A 13,983-nucleotide genomic window follows, 5' to 3' on the forward strand; every position below is an offset into this window, starting at 1 on the left:
CTTCAATTCAAATAAAGGGTAATGCAAAATTAACTCAACTTTTTTGGAGAGCAATTCAGAAACATAAAAGTGCATACCCTTCAAACCAACATTTTTACTTAAGTAATCTTCTACAGAAACAATGGCAAATGTGGGCAATGATTTACATGCAAATAATTAATGTTCAACTATTCTGAGGGAAAACACTAGAAAAACATCTATGTCCACCAATCAGAAATTGGGTAAAAACTTAAACAGAATCACATGTAGACATTTTTTAAAAATGAGATTCTCATGTATACAGTACAAAGACAGCCATCCCTCACTATCCATGGGGGACTAGCCAGGCGTGGTGGTGGCTAATTCCAGGACTACCGTCCTGCCAGGATACCAAAATCCATAGATGCTCAACACTCCAATTAAAACAAGTTGTATCTGCATGTAACCTAAACACATCCTTCCATATGCTTTAAATAATCTCTAGATTACTTATATTATCTAATACAATGTAAATGCTATGTAAATAACGGTCGTATTTATTTGTATTATTTTTATTCTTTTTAATTTTTCCAAGTATTTTCTATCCAGGGTTGGTTGAATCCATGAAAGCAGGATCCATGGATATAAACAGCCAACTGAATTAAGTGCATACCATAAAACTGACTGCAAAACAGCATGTCAAGTAGGCTTTCATATCTATCGTGTACTTAGTAAGTATGCTTGTTTGTATAAACAAATCTGAAGAGACAGGGCACTGAAAAAAAAAGGGAAAGGGGAGTAACAGGCAAAATAGAAAGACTTCCAACTTCTCTCTCATATTTCCATATTATTTGAACTATATTTTCAAGAAAAGTGTAGTTTATTACCCTCTCCACAAAGTTGCCAAGACTACCATTTACAACAACACAGCTGATTAAAAACCAGAAGTTGCTACCTCTATTTAAATTGTACACATTTAATTCAAAGCTACTTAGCCCAAAGTACTTACTTTGAGTTTTCATAAAATAATGCCAGAGGTCTTGTTAAAGTTGCAAATATTTTTCGGATCATAGAAGGTAAAGAAATACGTCCAAGTACACTGGAAATAATGCTGGTGATTGAGTTGCCAATAGTGAAGAGGGTATCGGAATGTGCTTCTTTGAAGCTCAGAGTGTGGAAAGAATAGATCACTTTCACAGTAAGTTTAAATAAAGAAGTCAATTTCCCTAGGGGCTCATTCTTCTTTTTGGACCAATCTGAAGGTCTCTGTGGTGCTAAAATAAAATTGAGTTAAAAACTCAAATAAATTGAAAATAGTGTCATTGCCACTTTTACAATTTATAGCTCACATTTAAATGTTAGATACATCAAACACATTTCCATTTGCTGACTGACACCCCAAGCAAATCACAACATAAAGTACCATTAATGGATAAATATAACTAGAACATTATCTTTACAAATGAGAATGGGAGATGAAAACTACTTAGCAGATCATGAATAAGAATTCGAGAAAAACTACGTCTATTTTTTCTTAGGAATTATAAAATGAATTTCAAACTTTTATATTTCTTAAAATGTCAACAACTAATATGTAGGAAAGCACTAAATTACATAAGATAGGTTCCAAATTTAAATTTTAATAGTTTCAAAATCAAAAAATTTCCTCCTAGAATGACCATTTCCTTGCTCATCTATAGTACACTGATCCCTACAAATAGCACTGAACAAGAGATGCAAATCTGAGAAAGAATGCAGAAAGTCTACTGCCTATTTCCTAGATTTAAAGAAAAAGATTTGTTCCTAAAAGTACTCTTTTGTACCCTCCTTAATCCCTCTATAAACATCTACCTACAAGTATAAACCCACATTGCTCTTGCCCAAAAAAATACCCATTCCAAAATACCTGTTTCTTCAACCAATCCACTATTTTAAGGAATGAGATCTCAAATTTAACAGAAAACTAATCTAATGCTTCTTAATTAAAAATTAATCTCATATGTAAAATGAAAAAGTGTTGCTACTAAAAGGAAGTTGAGTTTTCTTCTTGGAATCAATTTCTCAGATATTAATATACACTGAAAAACAAAATCCAGAAATTCTCTGACAGAATGTTGAGGTGAGGTAACAACCATATGCCAGGAAAATGGTTACACACAAGTGACTGGTCAAGTTGTAAATATATTGAGGATCATGAAAACCAGTTTTCTCACTATTAGAGACAGTAGAGACAAATACAGAAAGAGGAATCATTAGCATGATCCATATGATATTAGATGTAAATGAAAGTATATCTAGAGAAACAAGTAAGTGTGCCACAAAACATTCATTAATTTTAAATATTTAGTTATTAACCTTACAGTGGAAAAACTGGCAGAAGCCATCCTCAAACAAACAGGAAATGTTAACATCACCAGTAATGGGAAAATAATGAATTGAAAAAGAACTACAGCATTATTTCTGTGGTACTCCTGTAAAGAAATGAATGGGGCCGGGCGCGGTGGCTCAAGCCTGTAATCCCAGCACTTTGGGAGGCCGAGACGGGTGGATCACGAGGTCAAGAGATCGAGACCGTCCTGGTCAACATGGTGAAACCCCGTCTCTACTAATACAAAAAATTAGCTGGGCATGGTGGCGCGTGCCTGTAATCCCAGCTACTCAGGAGGCTGAGGCAGGAGAATTGCCTGAACCCAGGAGGCGGAGGTTGCAGTGAGCCGAGATCGCGCCATTGCACTCCAGCCTGGGTAACGAGCGAAACTCCGCCTCAAAAAAAAAAAAAAAAAAAAAAAAAAAAAAAGAAATGAATGGAACCTGAATCTAATCTTGAGGAAGTATGATAATCCCAGATTGAGAGCCTCTAAGAAAGTAAAGTTGCTTGCGTTTTTTTTTGGCGACACAGTTTAGCTCTGTAGCCCAGGCTGGAGTGTGGCATGATCTTAGCTCACTGCAACCCCTGCCTCCTGGATTCAGGCGATTCTCCCACCTTGGCCTCCCAAGTTGTTAAGACTACAGGTGTGAGCCACCATGCCTGGCTAATTTTTGTATTTTTAGTAGACAGGTTGTCACCCTGTTGGCCAAGGTGGTCTCAAACTCCTGACCTCAGGTGATCCACCCACCTCATCCTCCCAAAGTGCTGGGATTACAGGCGTGAGCCACTGCACCTTGCCTAAAGTTTTTTTTTGAAGGACACAAAAGACAAGACTGAGGAACTGTTCCAGGTTGTCAACCTGTCTAAAACTATACCTTCAAATGGTTCAGAGGAAAAAAAAGAATCAAATGCATATGCTGGGGGTTGGGCAGAGAAGATATGATGAATGCAATCAACTGTTAACAAGCCTGAGAAAAGGAATACAAAGTTTCCAAGGAAACTAATATAAGTCACCAAAAAATCCCAAGGTGAGCCTAATGTACAACTCTGAATAATGATTTTCTTTCAGCTAGTCTTAATATTGTTTCCTCTCCTCAACTCCTTTTAGAAATCTCCCCATTACCCAAATTTTACAGCAAGAGGAACTCTGGCTCTGTTCTGCATGGATGTGAAGTCAAAAAGACATTTGTAACTGTGAATTTATAGTTCCTGAACTGGATATTCAGTTAAATCTAATTTCAGACGTATCAGCATAGGTAAAATTATGTCAACATGAGACTCATCACCTTGGCTCTATGAAACTTCAGTGGGTTATAATTTCTGACATCATCTGTTATACAATGTTGGTATACTTATGGTTTTCAAAAGTAAACCTATTTTTCTGACACACTGAAGTAATCAGATTAGGTTTTGGTCAGCCCAAGAGGAGAGCTAAGATCAGTATTTCAAGAACAGTATAACCTGTTTCTAAGGCATGCAGGCTGGGATGTTCTGACCTATAATATACTTAAGGAGCTTAACATGTTACTGAGAATAACATGCTGCTACTCAGTAAAAATTCAAAACCCAAAAAAGATTCTAAGAATGTTTTAGAAAACTCATCAACAGCAGATCTTATTGGTACATAATTTTACATGTTCCTAATCTTTAAACAGGAAGAAATAATATATCTCAACATCAACTAACATTTTTAATTAATGGCAGATTATCGCTACCTATATGGTATGAACATATAAACATAGGTGGATACACTTTACATCAATGAATCAATTAGTAGATTTTAAAAACTATTTCCTACAAAATAACTTAAAACTAACCAAGGCATACAACTTATTATGATTCAAATTGTCTAATTGTAACCATTTAATTACCATTTTTTAGGTAAACACTTTGTTAAATTTTTATAACAATTTTAAATTTCTGAAAAAATAACAATTAATTGATCCTATTATTTTCTTTTAAATTATAATGTCAATTCAACGATTATTTTAAATCAGGCTTGCAAATAAAAACATTTCAAGTTATGCATAAGTTTCTTGTCCAGATAATCCTTCATATCAGATGGAATAAGTAAAATCATTTGTACTATTAGTCAATCTCTAATTCGAATATTTATCTTTGTGTTATAAAAAGGCATAAAGACATTTTGTCTGTGAAAGAGGTAAGAGAATGATCCAGAGCATATGAAAATTAAAAAGAAAAGAGAGAGTGAGAGAGAATATGTATGAAAGCTCCTAGTATAGTAACTAACATGGCTAAACAAGATGAAAAGGTAGTAAAATGAGGTAGCAAAACTATTAGGACTTCCCCTGGCAAAGTTCAGTACTATTTATGAAATACTGGATAAACAAAGGTTAAAAAATATATACTTACATTTAACTTTGGGCTGATATTTAATATTATATGGTGAGAAATCAATGCAATCAACCATTACAGTAATAATATGAATAATCCTATCCACGAACAACAGATTCTAAGGAAGAGAGTATTACAGTTAGAAACATTCAAGTACTGGGACAGTATTCAACAACAGTAAGTAACATGAAAAAATATAAGACTGTTACTCCCACGTAATCTACGTAACATACACGTCACAGTTTATAGTACATTAAGTGCAGCTACCCATGGCTTAGCAGAGATCCTTTCTGAAAAATAGGTCATTAAGCAATTTCACCTTGTGGGAACAACACAGTGTACTCACACAAACCTAGCTGATACAGCCTCCTACACACCTATGTAGTCTGTTGCTCCTAGGCTATAAACCTGTAGCCTACACACCAGTATAGGTATGTAGTTACTACACTGAATACTATAGGCAACTGTAACACAATGGTATGCATTTGTGTATCTAAGAATAGAAAAGACACAGTAAAAATACCATATTATAACATTCTGCAACCACCTTGAGATAGATAGTACCGGATCTGTGGTGTGTTGTTGACTGACACATTGTTATGAGGCACGTAACCATATATGATTGCAAATAATTTTCAGTTAACTACTGTGACTCAAACACTGTACTTTATCTTCCTCAACATTTAAGAAAAACAATTCACCTTTAAGATGCCCAAAAAAGCCATCGTATCAACCAATAAACTGTGATTAGAAATACCAGGATCATAGATTCTCTAACAAATTCCTTTTAAAAATTATGAAGTAAATTGCTCAGTGAGTTGGCCAAAAAAAAAAACAAAAACAAAAACTATGAAGTACAAGTGTTCACTAAACCAATGGAAACAAAACATAAAAACAAGTTGCTGGCCAGGCACAGTGGCTCACGCCTGTAATCCCAGCACTTCAGGAGGCTGAGGTGAGCGAATCACCTGAGGTCAGGAGTTCGAGAACAGCCTGACCAACATGGTGAAACCCCGTCTCTACTAAAAATACAAAAATTAGCAGGGCATGATGGTGCATGCCTGTAATCCCAGCTCTCAGGAGGCTGAAGCATGAGAATCACTTGAACACAAGAGGAGGTTGCAGTGAGCCGAGATCGTGCTACTGTACTCCGGCCTGGGTGACAGAGTGAGATTCCATCTCAAAAAAAAAAACCAATTTGCTAAGTTCTACCATATCCTTTCCTCTTCCTTTCCCAATCCACTAGCAATAAAAATTAATCCACAAACACATCAAAAACTACTTGGAGATTTAAAAGGGGTAGAGGAGGGTGAGAAACTAAAAAACAGAAAAAGGAAATCCCAGACCACAGAACATCTAAAAAATAATAAGCTTTGCTAGCAGAATTCTGAATAACAGAAGACATAGTGAAGGTTTTACAAAAGTAGTGTGTTTAATAAAAGACAAATGATTAATTTACAAACTGCTGAAATTAGAGATCTACACACTGGCCAATGTTTCTTCTCCTTTTATTCTGTATTACTTGCTATTTGTCCACCTCACTGGACTAATTCACATATCTGATCCAAAAATAGCGTCCACAACAGGATGTTAAGGGCGAGAGAAGGAAAGCAGTGTCCAGTCAATCTATGGAAACCATGCGGAAGGTCAGTTCAGATGACAAACTACATGTTCACATAAAAAGATGCTAAGTTTGAGGAGATTCCTCTCTGCTCACAATGACAAAGGATGTCTGTAACTACAATTTGTCATAAAAGCCAGAAAAATGGGATCTCTCCTGAAATAGATTTCAGCTACTCAACAGTTCATTATTAACCTTTATTGATAAACACGCATAATCATGAGAACCAGCACCAAGAAGGTGCTGTATAAATACCAAATAAATTAACTGATAAGCAAAGAGCCAATATCACAAACAGAAGAAAAAATATTCTCAGAAGTAAAAGGGAAATCTATTTAAAATATTAAATGTAAAATCAAAAACATGGCCAGGCACGCTTGCTCATGCCTGTAATCCCAGCACTTTGGGAGGCCAAGGTGAGTGGATCACCTGAGGTGAGGAGTTTAAGACCAGCCTGACCAACATGGTGAAACCATCTCCACTAAAAATACAAAAGTAGCCCAGTGTGGTGGCATGCGCCTGTATTCCCAGCTACTTGGGAGGCTGAGGCAGGAGAACTGCTTGAACCCAGGAGGTGGAGGTTGCAGTGAGCCGAGATCATGCCACTGCACTCCAGCCTGCAACAGAGGTTCCATCTCAAAAAAATAAAAATATTGCTCAGGAAGGTGTTTGAAAGACACAGATGACACAAATTTTCAAAAAGTTATGAGTATAATAAATTTCAAACTGGCAGAATTTAAGAAAAAGGCAGTAACAAGGAACATGTTACCATGAAGACATTAATAGTCATTAATCTCTAATGTGTAACAATATAGCATCAAAATATTTAATCAACATGGTAATATGCAGCAAATTCATAATCAGAGGATACTTAATCACAAGTATCTTATAAATAAACAATTATAAAACTACATCATCACAGAGTTCTAACATAAGATGAATTCTAAAATCTGAAGTCATAGGGCCAGGCACGGTGGCTCACAACTGTAATCCCAGCACTTTGGGAGGCCAAGGCAGGTAGATCACAAAGTCAGGAGTTCCAGACCAGCCTGGCCAATATGGTGAAACACTGTCTCTACTAAAAATACAAAAATTAGCTGGGCGTGGTGGCAGGCGCCTGTAGTCCCAGCTACTCGGGAGGCTGAAGCAGGAGAATCGCTTGAACCCAGGAGGTGGAGGTTGCAGTGAGCTGAGATCATGCCACTGCACTCCAGCCTGGACAAAAGAGCAAGACTCCATCTCAAAACAAGACAAAACCCAAGAAGTCATAGATGATCCTCTCTGATCACAATACAGTAAAACAAAAAATGATAAAATCGCCACACACATCCGTAATTCTCTTAAATTACAAAGCACCCTTCCAAGTTCCCTAGTGCTATTTAAAAAGGCATCAAAGTAGTCTATATAATCACTGATGGCAGTAATAAGTGTTAGATGCACAGGTTTGAAAAAAGTTAAGCGTTAAAACAAAACCATTCAATGTATGTAACGACAAAGAAAAGTAAAAAGCTGTAGTAATGATCAATAAAATAAAACTACACGCTGTTTTCCTTGGTAGACTTAGATAAGCCTTTGATTACCAAGTACAACCAAGAAAAGAGAAAACTTCAGAGCAAAAAGGTTGGTGGGCTTGGCATCAAGTAGTCCAACCCACTTGGGAGGTTGAGGCAGGATAACTGCTTGAACCCAGGAGTTGGAGGCTGTAGTGTGCGTGGCACCTGTGAACAGCCACTGCATTCCAGCTTGGGTAACACAGCAAGACCTCATCATCAAGAAAGAAAACAAAGAAAAGAAGGAAAAGGAAGAAAAGAAGGAAAAGAAGAGGAGGGGAAGGGAGAAAAAAAGAAAGAAAGAACAATACAACCATAGATATGGCATTCCTCTTACACTATTTAAATTGGTGAAGAATAGTTTTCTAAATCATTCTAAGACATTACTATTACTATAATACTTTGAACAATGAGAACTCCAGTATCACTTATGAAGATACATGTAGAAAAAAACATGAATCCTATGATAATTTAAAAGAATAGCACTTCAACCAGAAATGTATTCCCAAAACACAAGATTCAACATAAGGAAATATGTAAATAACAACTTTTATGTACTTCAGCAAAAATCAAGTATGAAGGAAGGAGAGACCTATTTATAATAGGTCAAAAAACAGCTTAAAAACAATAATCAAGTTAGGTTAACTTCAGAAGACCTAAATAAATACAAATCCCTGGAAAGAACAATTTGATGAGAAAGATGTAAACTATTTTTCTAATTAACCTGTGAATTCAGTGTTACCAAAGCCAAGCAAAATCTCAACAGGGTATTTTATGAAATCTGATAGACTCCAAGTCTCTTCTGGAAAGGAACAAAGGCAGAAACAGCCTAACTAATAAAACATGGTAGCTGAGGGTCAACATTCTCCCTATCAGTTATAAAAACATGCACATTATTAATTCAGTAGATAGGTCTCAGAGATAATCACCATCATAACAGACAATGTCCCTAACCTCATGGAGTATGGGGGAAGTAACAAAATGAAGTACAGAAATAAACAATTTCGAGACAGTGCTGAAAAGGAAATAAGATGCTCTAACAAAAATACACAAGCTCCATTAGGTAAGTCCTTTGAGGAAGGAAACAGAAACCTCATGGATAGCGTTAGGAGCTCAGAATTTTATTACAAATCTAACAAAAAGCTACAGTAGTATTTCAAGAGTGACAAGATCTGATTTACATTTGTAAAGTCACTCTGATAAATACAATTAGAATTGTGCTAATAACAAGTAGAGGATATGTATATAAATGCATTTAAAACACTAAAACAGTGAACATCTAACTATGGGTAGTGATTATTACTGATGAGAAGACGTCTGTGAAGGGGAATTGGCTTTGTCGTTTGTAATCTTTTACAATAAGAACTGATACTTATGGCCAGGTGCGGTGGCTCACGCCTGTAATCCCACCACTTCAGGAGGCCAAGGTGGGCAGATCACATGAGGTCAGGAGATTGAAACCAGCCTAGCCAACATGGTGAAACTCTGTTCTCTACTAAAAATACAAAAATTAGCTAGACTTGGTGGCACCTACCTGTAGTCCCACCTACTTGGGAGGAGAACCGCTTGAACCCAGGAGGCGGAGGTTGCAGTAAGCCCAGATAGTGCCACTGCACTCCAGCCTGGGTGACAATATGAGACTCTGTCTCAAAAAAAACACAACTATTTTTACTTTCTTTTATTCCTCATTAAAATGTGTGTCAGATATAAGATGTAGAGAAAACACACACAACAAATACCATTTCAATAATTTGCAAGGAAAAACAATGGTTTCTGTGTGAAAACCATTACCAGGATTACACACAGAAATAAATTAAAACAACCAAAATGTCCTTAAAATACTAGAATTCCAAGTAATGGTACAACCGTACTACAGAATACTGCACAGCAGTTGAAAGAAACAATAGAGACATATGGATTGACTTGAAAAGGAGTTGAGACAGTGTTTTATGAAAAGTTACACAATTACTTAGGAATAAATGCAATAAGGATTTCATTGGCAAGAACACTATTCATATGCATATGCAAGTATCAATATGCAAATGACTGTGTAAATACAAAGAAAGAGGTCTATTCTGGAATGATATGTATCAATCTGTTGGCAACAGCTGTCCTTTCCATCCAGGAGGAGGGAAGGAAAGAGAAAAGAGACTTAAATTTTCTAAGACTACAAACTTTCAAAGAAATTGAATTTAAAAATCGAACACATACATATGAGAAAGTGAGGTCCAGGACAGCAAGGTCTTTGATTTATTAATCCAGAATGACACAAGCACAAGGAAGTATACAGCACAGTATAGTAAAACATCCTCACTGTTAATGATACCAAAACGTGGACCTTAGAGCCCAAAGACACAAAACTGTTTCACAAAGTATACTTGTTTTCACTATCAACTCTCTTACTTATAAATAGAAGCAGAAGTGATAGTTCACAAATGTTATCTCAATTTACTTGAAAAAAATAGTTCAAAAACAAACAAAAAAAGGTAGTATGAAACTCACTGAAAAGTCTTCATCTTCCAAACTGGACATCATCTTGGAAGAAAGTTCCTCACAGCACAAGTTCTCTTCTGCTGTTGCCACCAGAGCAGCACAGCGAGCAAATGTTCTATATAATTCTGACCAAGTTCTAAGCAAAGTCTTCATGGTAGCCTACCAATAACAATTAAAAAGAAGTTTCATTAATATATATCTATGTATCAAATAGCTTACAGAATCAATACATCTTTAACATTTTTTTAAAACACTGAAACATTTAATGTGTCATAAGACAGACTAATGGCCAGGCACAATGGCTCACACCTATAATCCCAGCACTTCCTTCAGGAGGCCAAGATGGGTGGATTACCTGAGGTCAGGAGTTCAAGACGAGCCTGGCCAACATGGGGAAACACTATCTCTACTAAAAATACAAAAAATTAGCCAGGCAAAGTGGCAGATTCCTGTAATCCCAGCTACTCAGGAGGCTAGGACAGGAGAATTGCTTGAATCCAGGAGGTGGAGGTTGCAATGAGCCGAGATCACACCATTGCACTCCAGCCTGGGTAACAAGAGCAAAACTTCAAAGAGGCTAACATAGAGTAATAACCTTTCCCCCACAGCCCAGAGATCTAATTGAAGAGAGGAAGTAAGTTATGATACCAAAAATTATCGAAGGTCCAAAACAACTTCTCTCTTCCTTCATCATTTTCCTTTTTCCTAAGCTAATAATAAAGTCATAAAGAAGTGTTATTTCAGAAATTATTGTGGGCTGGGCATGGTGGCTCACACCTGTAATCCCAGCACTTTGGGAGGCTGAGGCTGGTGGATCACCTGAGGTCAGGAGTTTGAGACAAGCCTGACCAGTATGATGAAACTCTCTCTCTACTAAAAATACGACAATTAGCCAGATGCAGTGGCATACGCCTGTAGTCCCAGCTACTCAGGAGGCTGAGACAGGATAACTGACTGAACCCAGGAGGCAGGGGTTTCAGTGAGCCGATTTTGCACCACTGCACTCCAGCCTGGATGACAGCGAGCCTCCATCTCAAAAAAAAAAAAAAAAAAGAAAAGAAAAGAAAAGAAATCATTGTGGAAGCTTACAGAAACAAAATACTTGAAAATGCCTTACCACTGGAAATCTTTGTTCTGAAAAAATATGGTTTACTGGTAAAGTCAATGCACCATAGATGGCACTAAAATTATGTTCTAAGGCGTCACCTTGATTTACTTCATTAGTCTAAAACAAGAAAAATAATGAATTTAGACAAATTACCATCTTATTCTAATCGTAAGTAGTAACATAACTTAGAAGTAGTGGGCAAAACTGTCTCCCCCAATACTGAGAATCAAAATACGTTTAACTCCTAAACCCTGGAACCTATGAATGTAGTCTTATTTGGAAATACAGTTTTTGCAGATGAGGTCCTATTCGATTAGGGTTGGCCCCAATCCAATGAACGGAGTCTTTTCTGTAAAACGAAAATGTGAAGATGGAGGCAGAGTCAAGTGATGCAGTCACAAGCCAAGGAAGGTCAAGGATTGCCGGCAACCACCGAAGCTGAGAGGCATGAACAAATTCTGACTCAGAGCTCCAAAAGAAACCAATCCTACTAACTCCTTAATTTTGGATAGCTGGTATCCAGAACTATGAGAAAATAAATCCCTGTTGTTTTAAGTCACCAGCTGGCTGTAACTTGTTAATGGCAACCTGGGGGAATTACGCACTACATTTAAGTTCTAAAAAAGAATCCAAGAGGCAACTCAACTATAGTAGTAGTCTTCTACTATACAACCACAGCATTTAAGCAAGAACTAATACCATAAAAAGGGCCTCTGTGATCCTTCTAACAGTAGGAAGCTATTTAAGAATGTAAATGACTGCCAAGCTTGCAGGCTCATTCCTGTAATCCCAGCTCTTTGGGAGGCCAAGGTGGGCAGATCACGAGGTCAAGAGATCGAGACCATTCTGGCCAACATGATGAAACCCTGTCTCTAATAAAAATACAAAAATTAGCTGGGTGTGGTGGTACACGCCTGTAATCTCAGCTACCTAGGAGGCTGAAGAACTGCTTGAACCCGAGAGGCGGAGGTTGCAGTGAGCCGAGATCGTGCCATTGTACTCCAGCCTGGGAAACAGAGCTAGACTCAGTCTCAAAAAAAAAAAAAAAAAAAGAATGTAAATGACTTTTCTGACTGGGTGCTGTGGCTCACGCCTATAATCCCAGCACTTTGGGAGCCCAATGCAGGTGGATCACCTGAGGTGAAGAGTTCCAGACCAGTCTAACCAACACGGTAAAACCCCATTTCTACTAAAATACAAAAAAGTAGCCAGGCATGGTGGCAGTTGCCTGTAATCCCAGCTAGTCGGGAGACTAAGGCAGGAGAATTGCTTCAACCCAGGAGGCAGAGACTGCAGTGAGCCTCAGTGATAAGAGCAAACTCCATCTTTAAAAAAAAAAAAAGAAAGAAAAATGTAAATGACTTTTCTTTCAGAAGAATAGTGTGCTGGCTTCAGCAGCCAAAACAAGGGCTACATAACTATAACATAAAAAAAATTCAGCTGGGCATGGAGGCTGATGCCTCTAATCCCAGCACTTTGGGAGATTGAGGCTGAGGTCAGGAGTTTGAGATCAGCCTGACCAATATGGTGAAATCCCATCTCTACTAAAAATACAAAACTTAACCAGGCATAGTGGCGTGCGTCTGTAGTCCCAGCTACTCAGGAAGCTGAGACAGGAGAATTGCTTGAACCCATGAGGTAGAGGTCTAGCCTGGATGACAGAGTGAAACTCGTCAAAAAAAAAAAATCCTTGGAGTTATTTCATTTTTGAGTTACAGCACTACTAGCCCAGCAAATGCATATTCCATTTAAAGATGGACAAAGAGGCTGACAAATCATGAACAGAACTTGTGCTCCAGAGTCTGTCAATATTCCCACTTTCGTTAAGTATTTAAACATACAGATTATTCAACTCTCGATAGATTCCTAACTTAGGGGAATGCTATATGGCTCTGAGGTAATCACCAATGTGGCTTACCTATGGGAATACATGGCCTAGTCAAGATTACCTCTGTCATTCTCTGTTAATACAACTACTGAAAGAACCCAATATATGAGAATTTACATCTATGTGATCCTTCTAGATAATCACTACTGAAGAAAACGAAGCTATGACTAGGCCCTATTAAATTATAGATTCTTTACTAATGAGGCAGAAATGCAATAAAATCAAAGTACAAAGTTTGCCAATTCCACAAGAAAAAATATTTACTGTCTTCTATTCAAATACAAACTTCTATTCATTTCCCCAATTGCACTTAACAAAAAAAATAGTAATATCTAAAGTAACAAAAAAAAATAATATCTAAAGTATATAGCAGACTTATTTCATACCTGATTAATCAATTCAGTTAATGGGGTGACTATAACACTCCACATTCTCCAGAGATACTCCTTATTTTCCAATTGCTTTGCATTTTGATTGATAACATTTAAAACAGAGTCACTGAAAGCTAGTGGTGAAGTTGGACCAGAAAGAACACAGCCTACAAGTGTTTCCAAACTGAGAAAGAACCTGAAAAGTAATTATGAACACATCAACTTTTTGCATAAATATTAGCTGAATGTTAACAACATTCTAAAATAACTG

At 37.1% G+C, this 13,983-nt stretch overlaps 1 protein-coding gene across 4 annotated transcripts in view; it reads right to left on the reverse strand.

Moving 5' to 3' along the window:
* The window catches only part of RIF1 (replication timing regulatory factor 1), a 72,235-nt gene that overhangs the window by 23,960 nt on the left and 34,292 nt on the right, over window positions 1-13,983 (reverse strand). For all 4 annotated transcript variants that reach the window (XM_012457071.2, XM_012457074.2, XM_064382784.1 and 1 more), the window contains exons 18-22: window positions 13,728-13,908; window positions 11,463-11,570; window positions 10,355-10,504; window positions 4,700-4,799; window positions 968-1,232 (exon numbers count right to left, since the gene is read on the reverse strand). In XM_012457071.2, coding sequence (XP_012312494.2) covers window positions 968-1,232; window positions 4,700-4,799; window positions 10,355-10,504; window positions 11,463-11,570; window positions 13,728-13,908 — 804 coding nt within the window. The remainder of the gene's footprint in view (window positions 1-967; window positions 1,233-4,699; window positions 4,800-10,354; window positions 10,505-11,462; window positions 11,571-13,727; window positions 13,909-13,983) is intronic.

This window comes from Aotus nancymaae, unplaced genomic scaffold (assembly GCF_030222135.1).
Source record: "Aotus nancymaae isolate 86718 unplaced genomic scaffold, 86718_ANA_hifiasm-v0.15.2.pri h1tg000029l, whole genome shotgun sequence".
In the NCBI taxonomy this organism is placed as follows: domain Eukaryota; kingdom Metazoa; phylum Chordata; class Mammalia; order Primates; family Aotidae; genus Aotus; species Aotus nancymaae.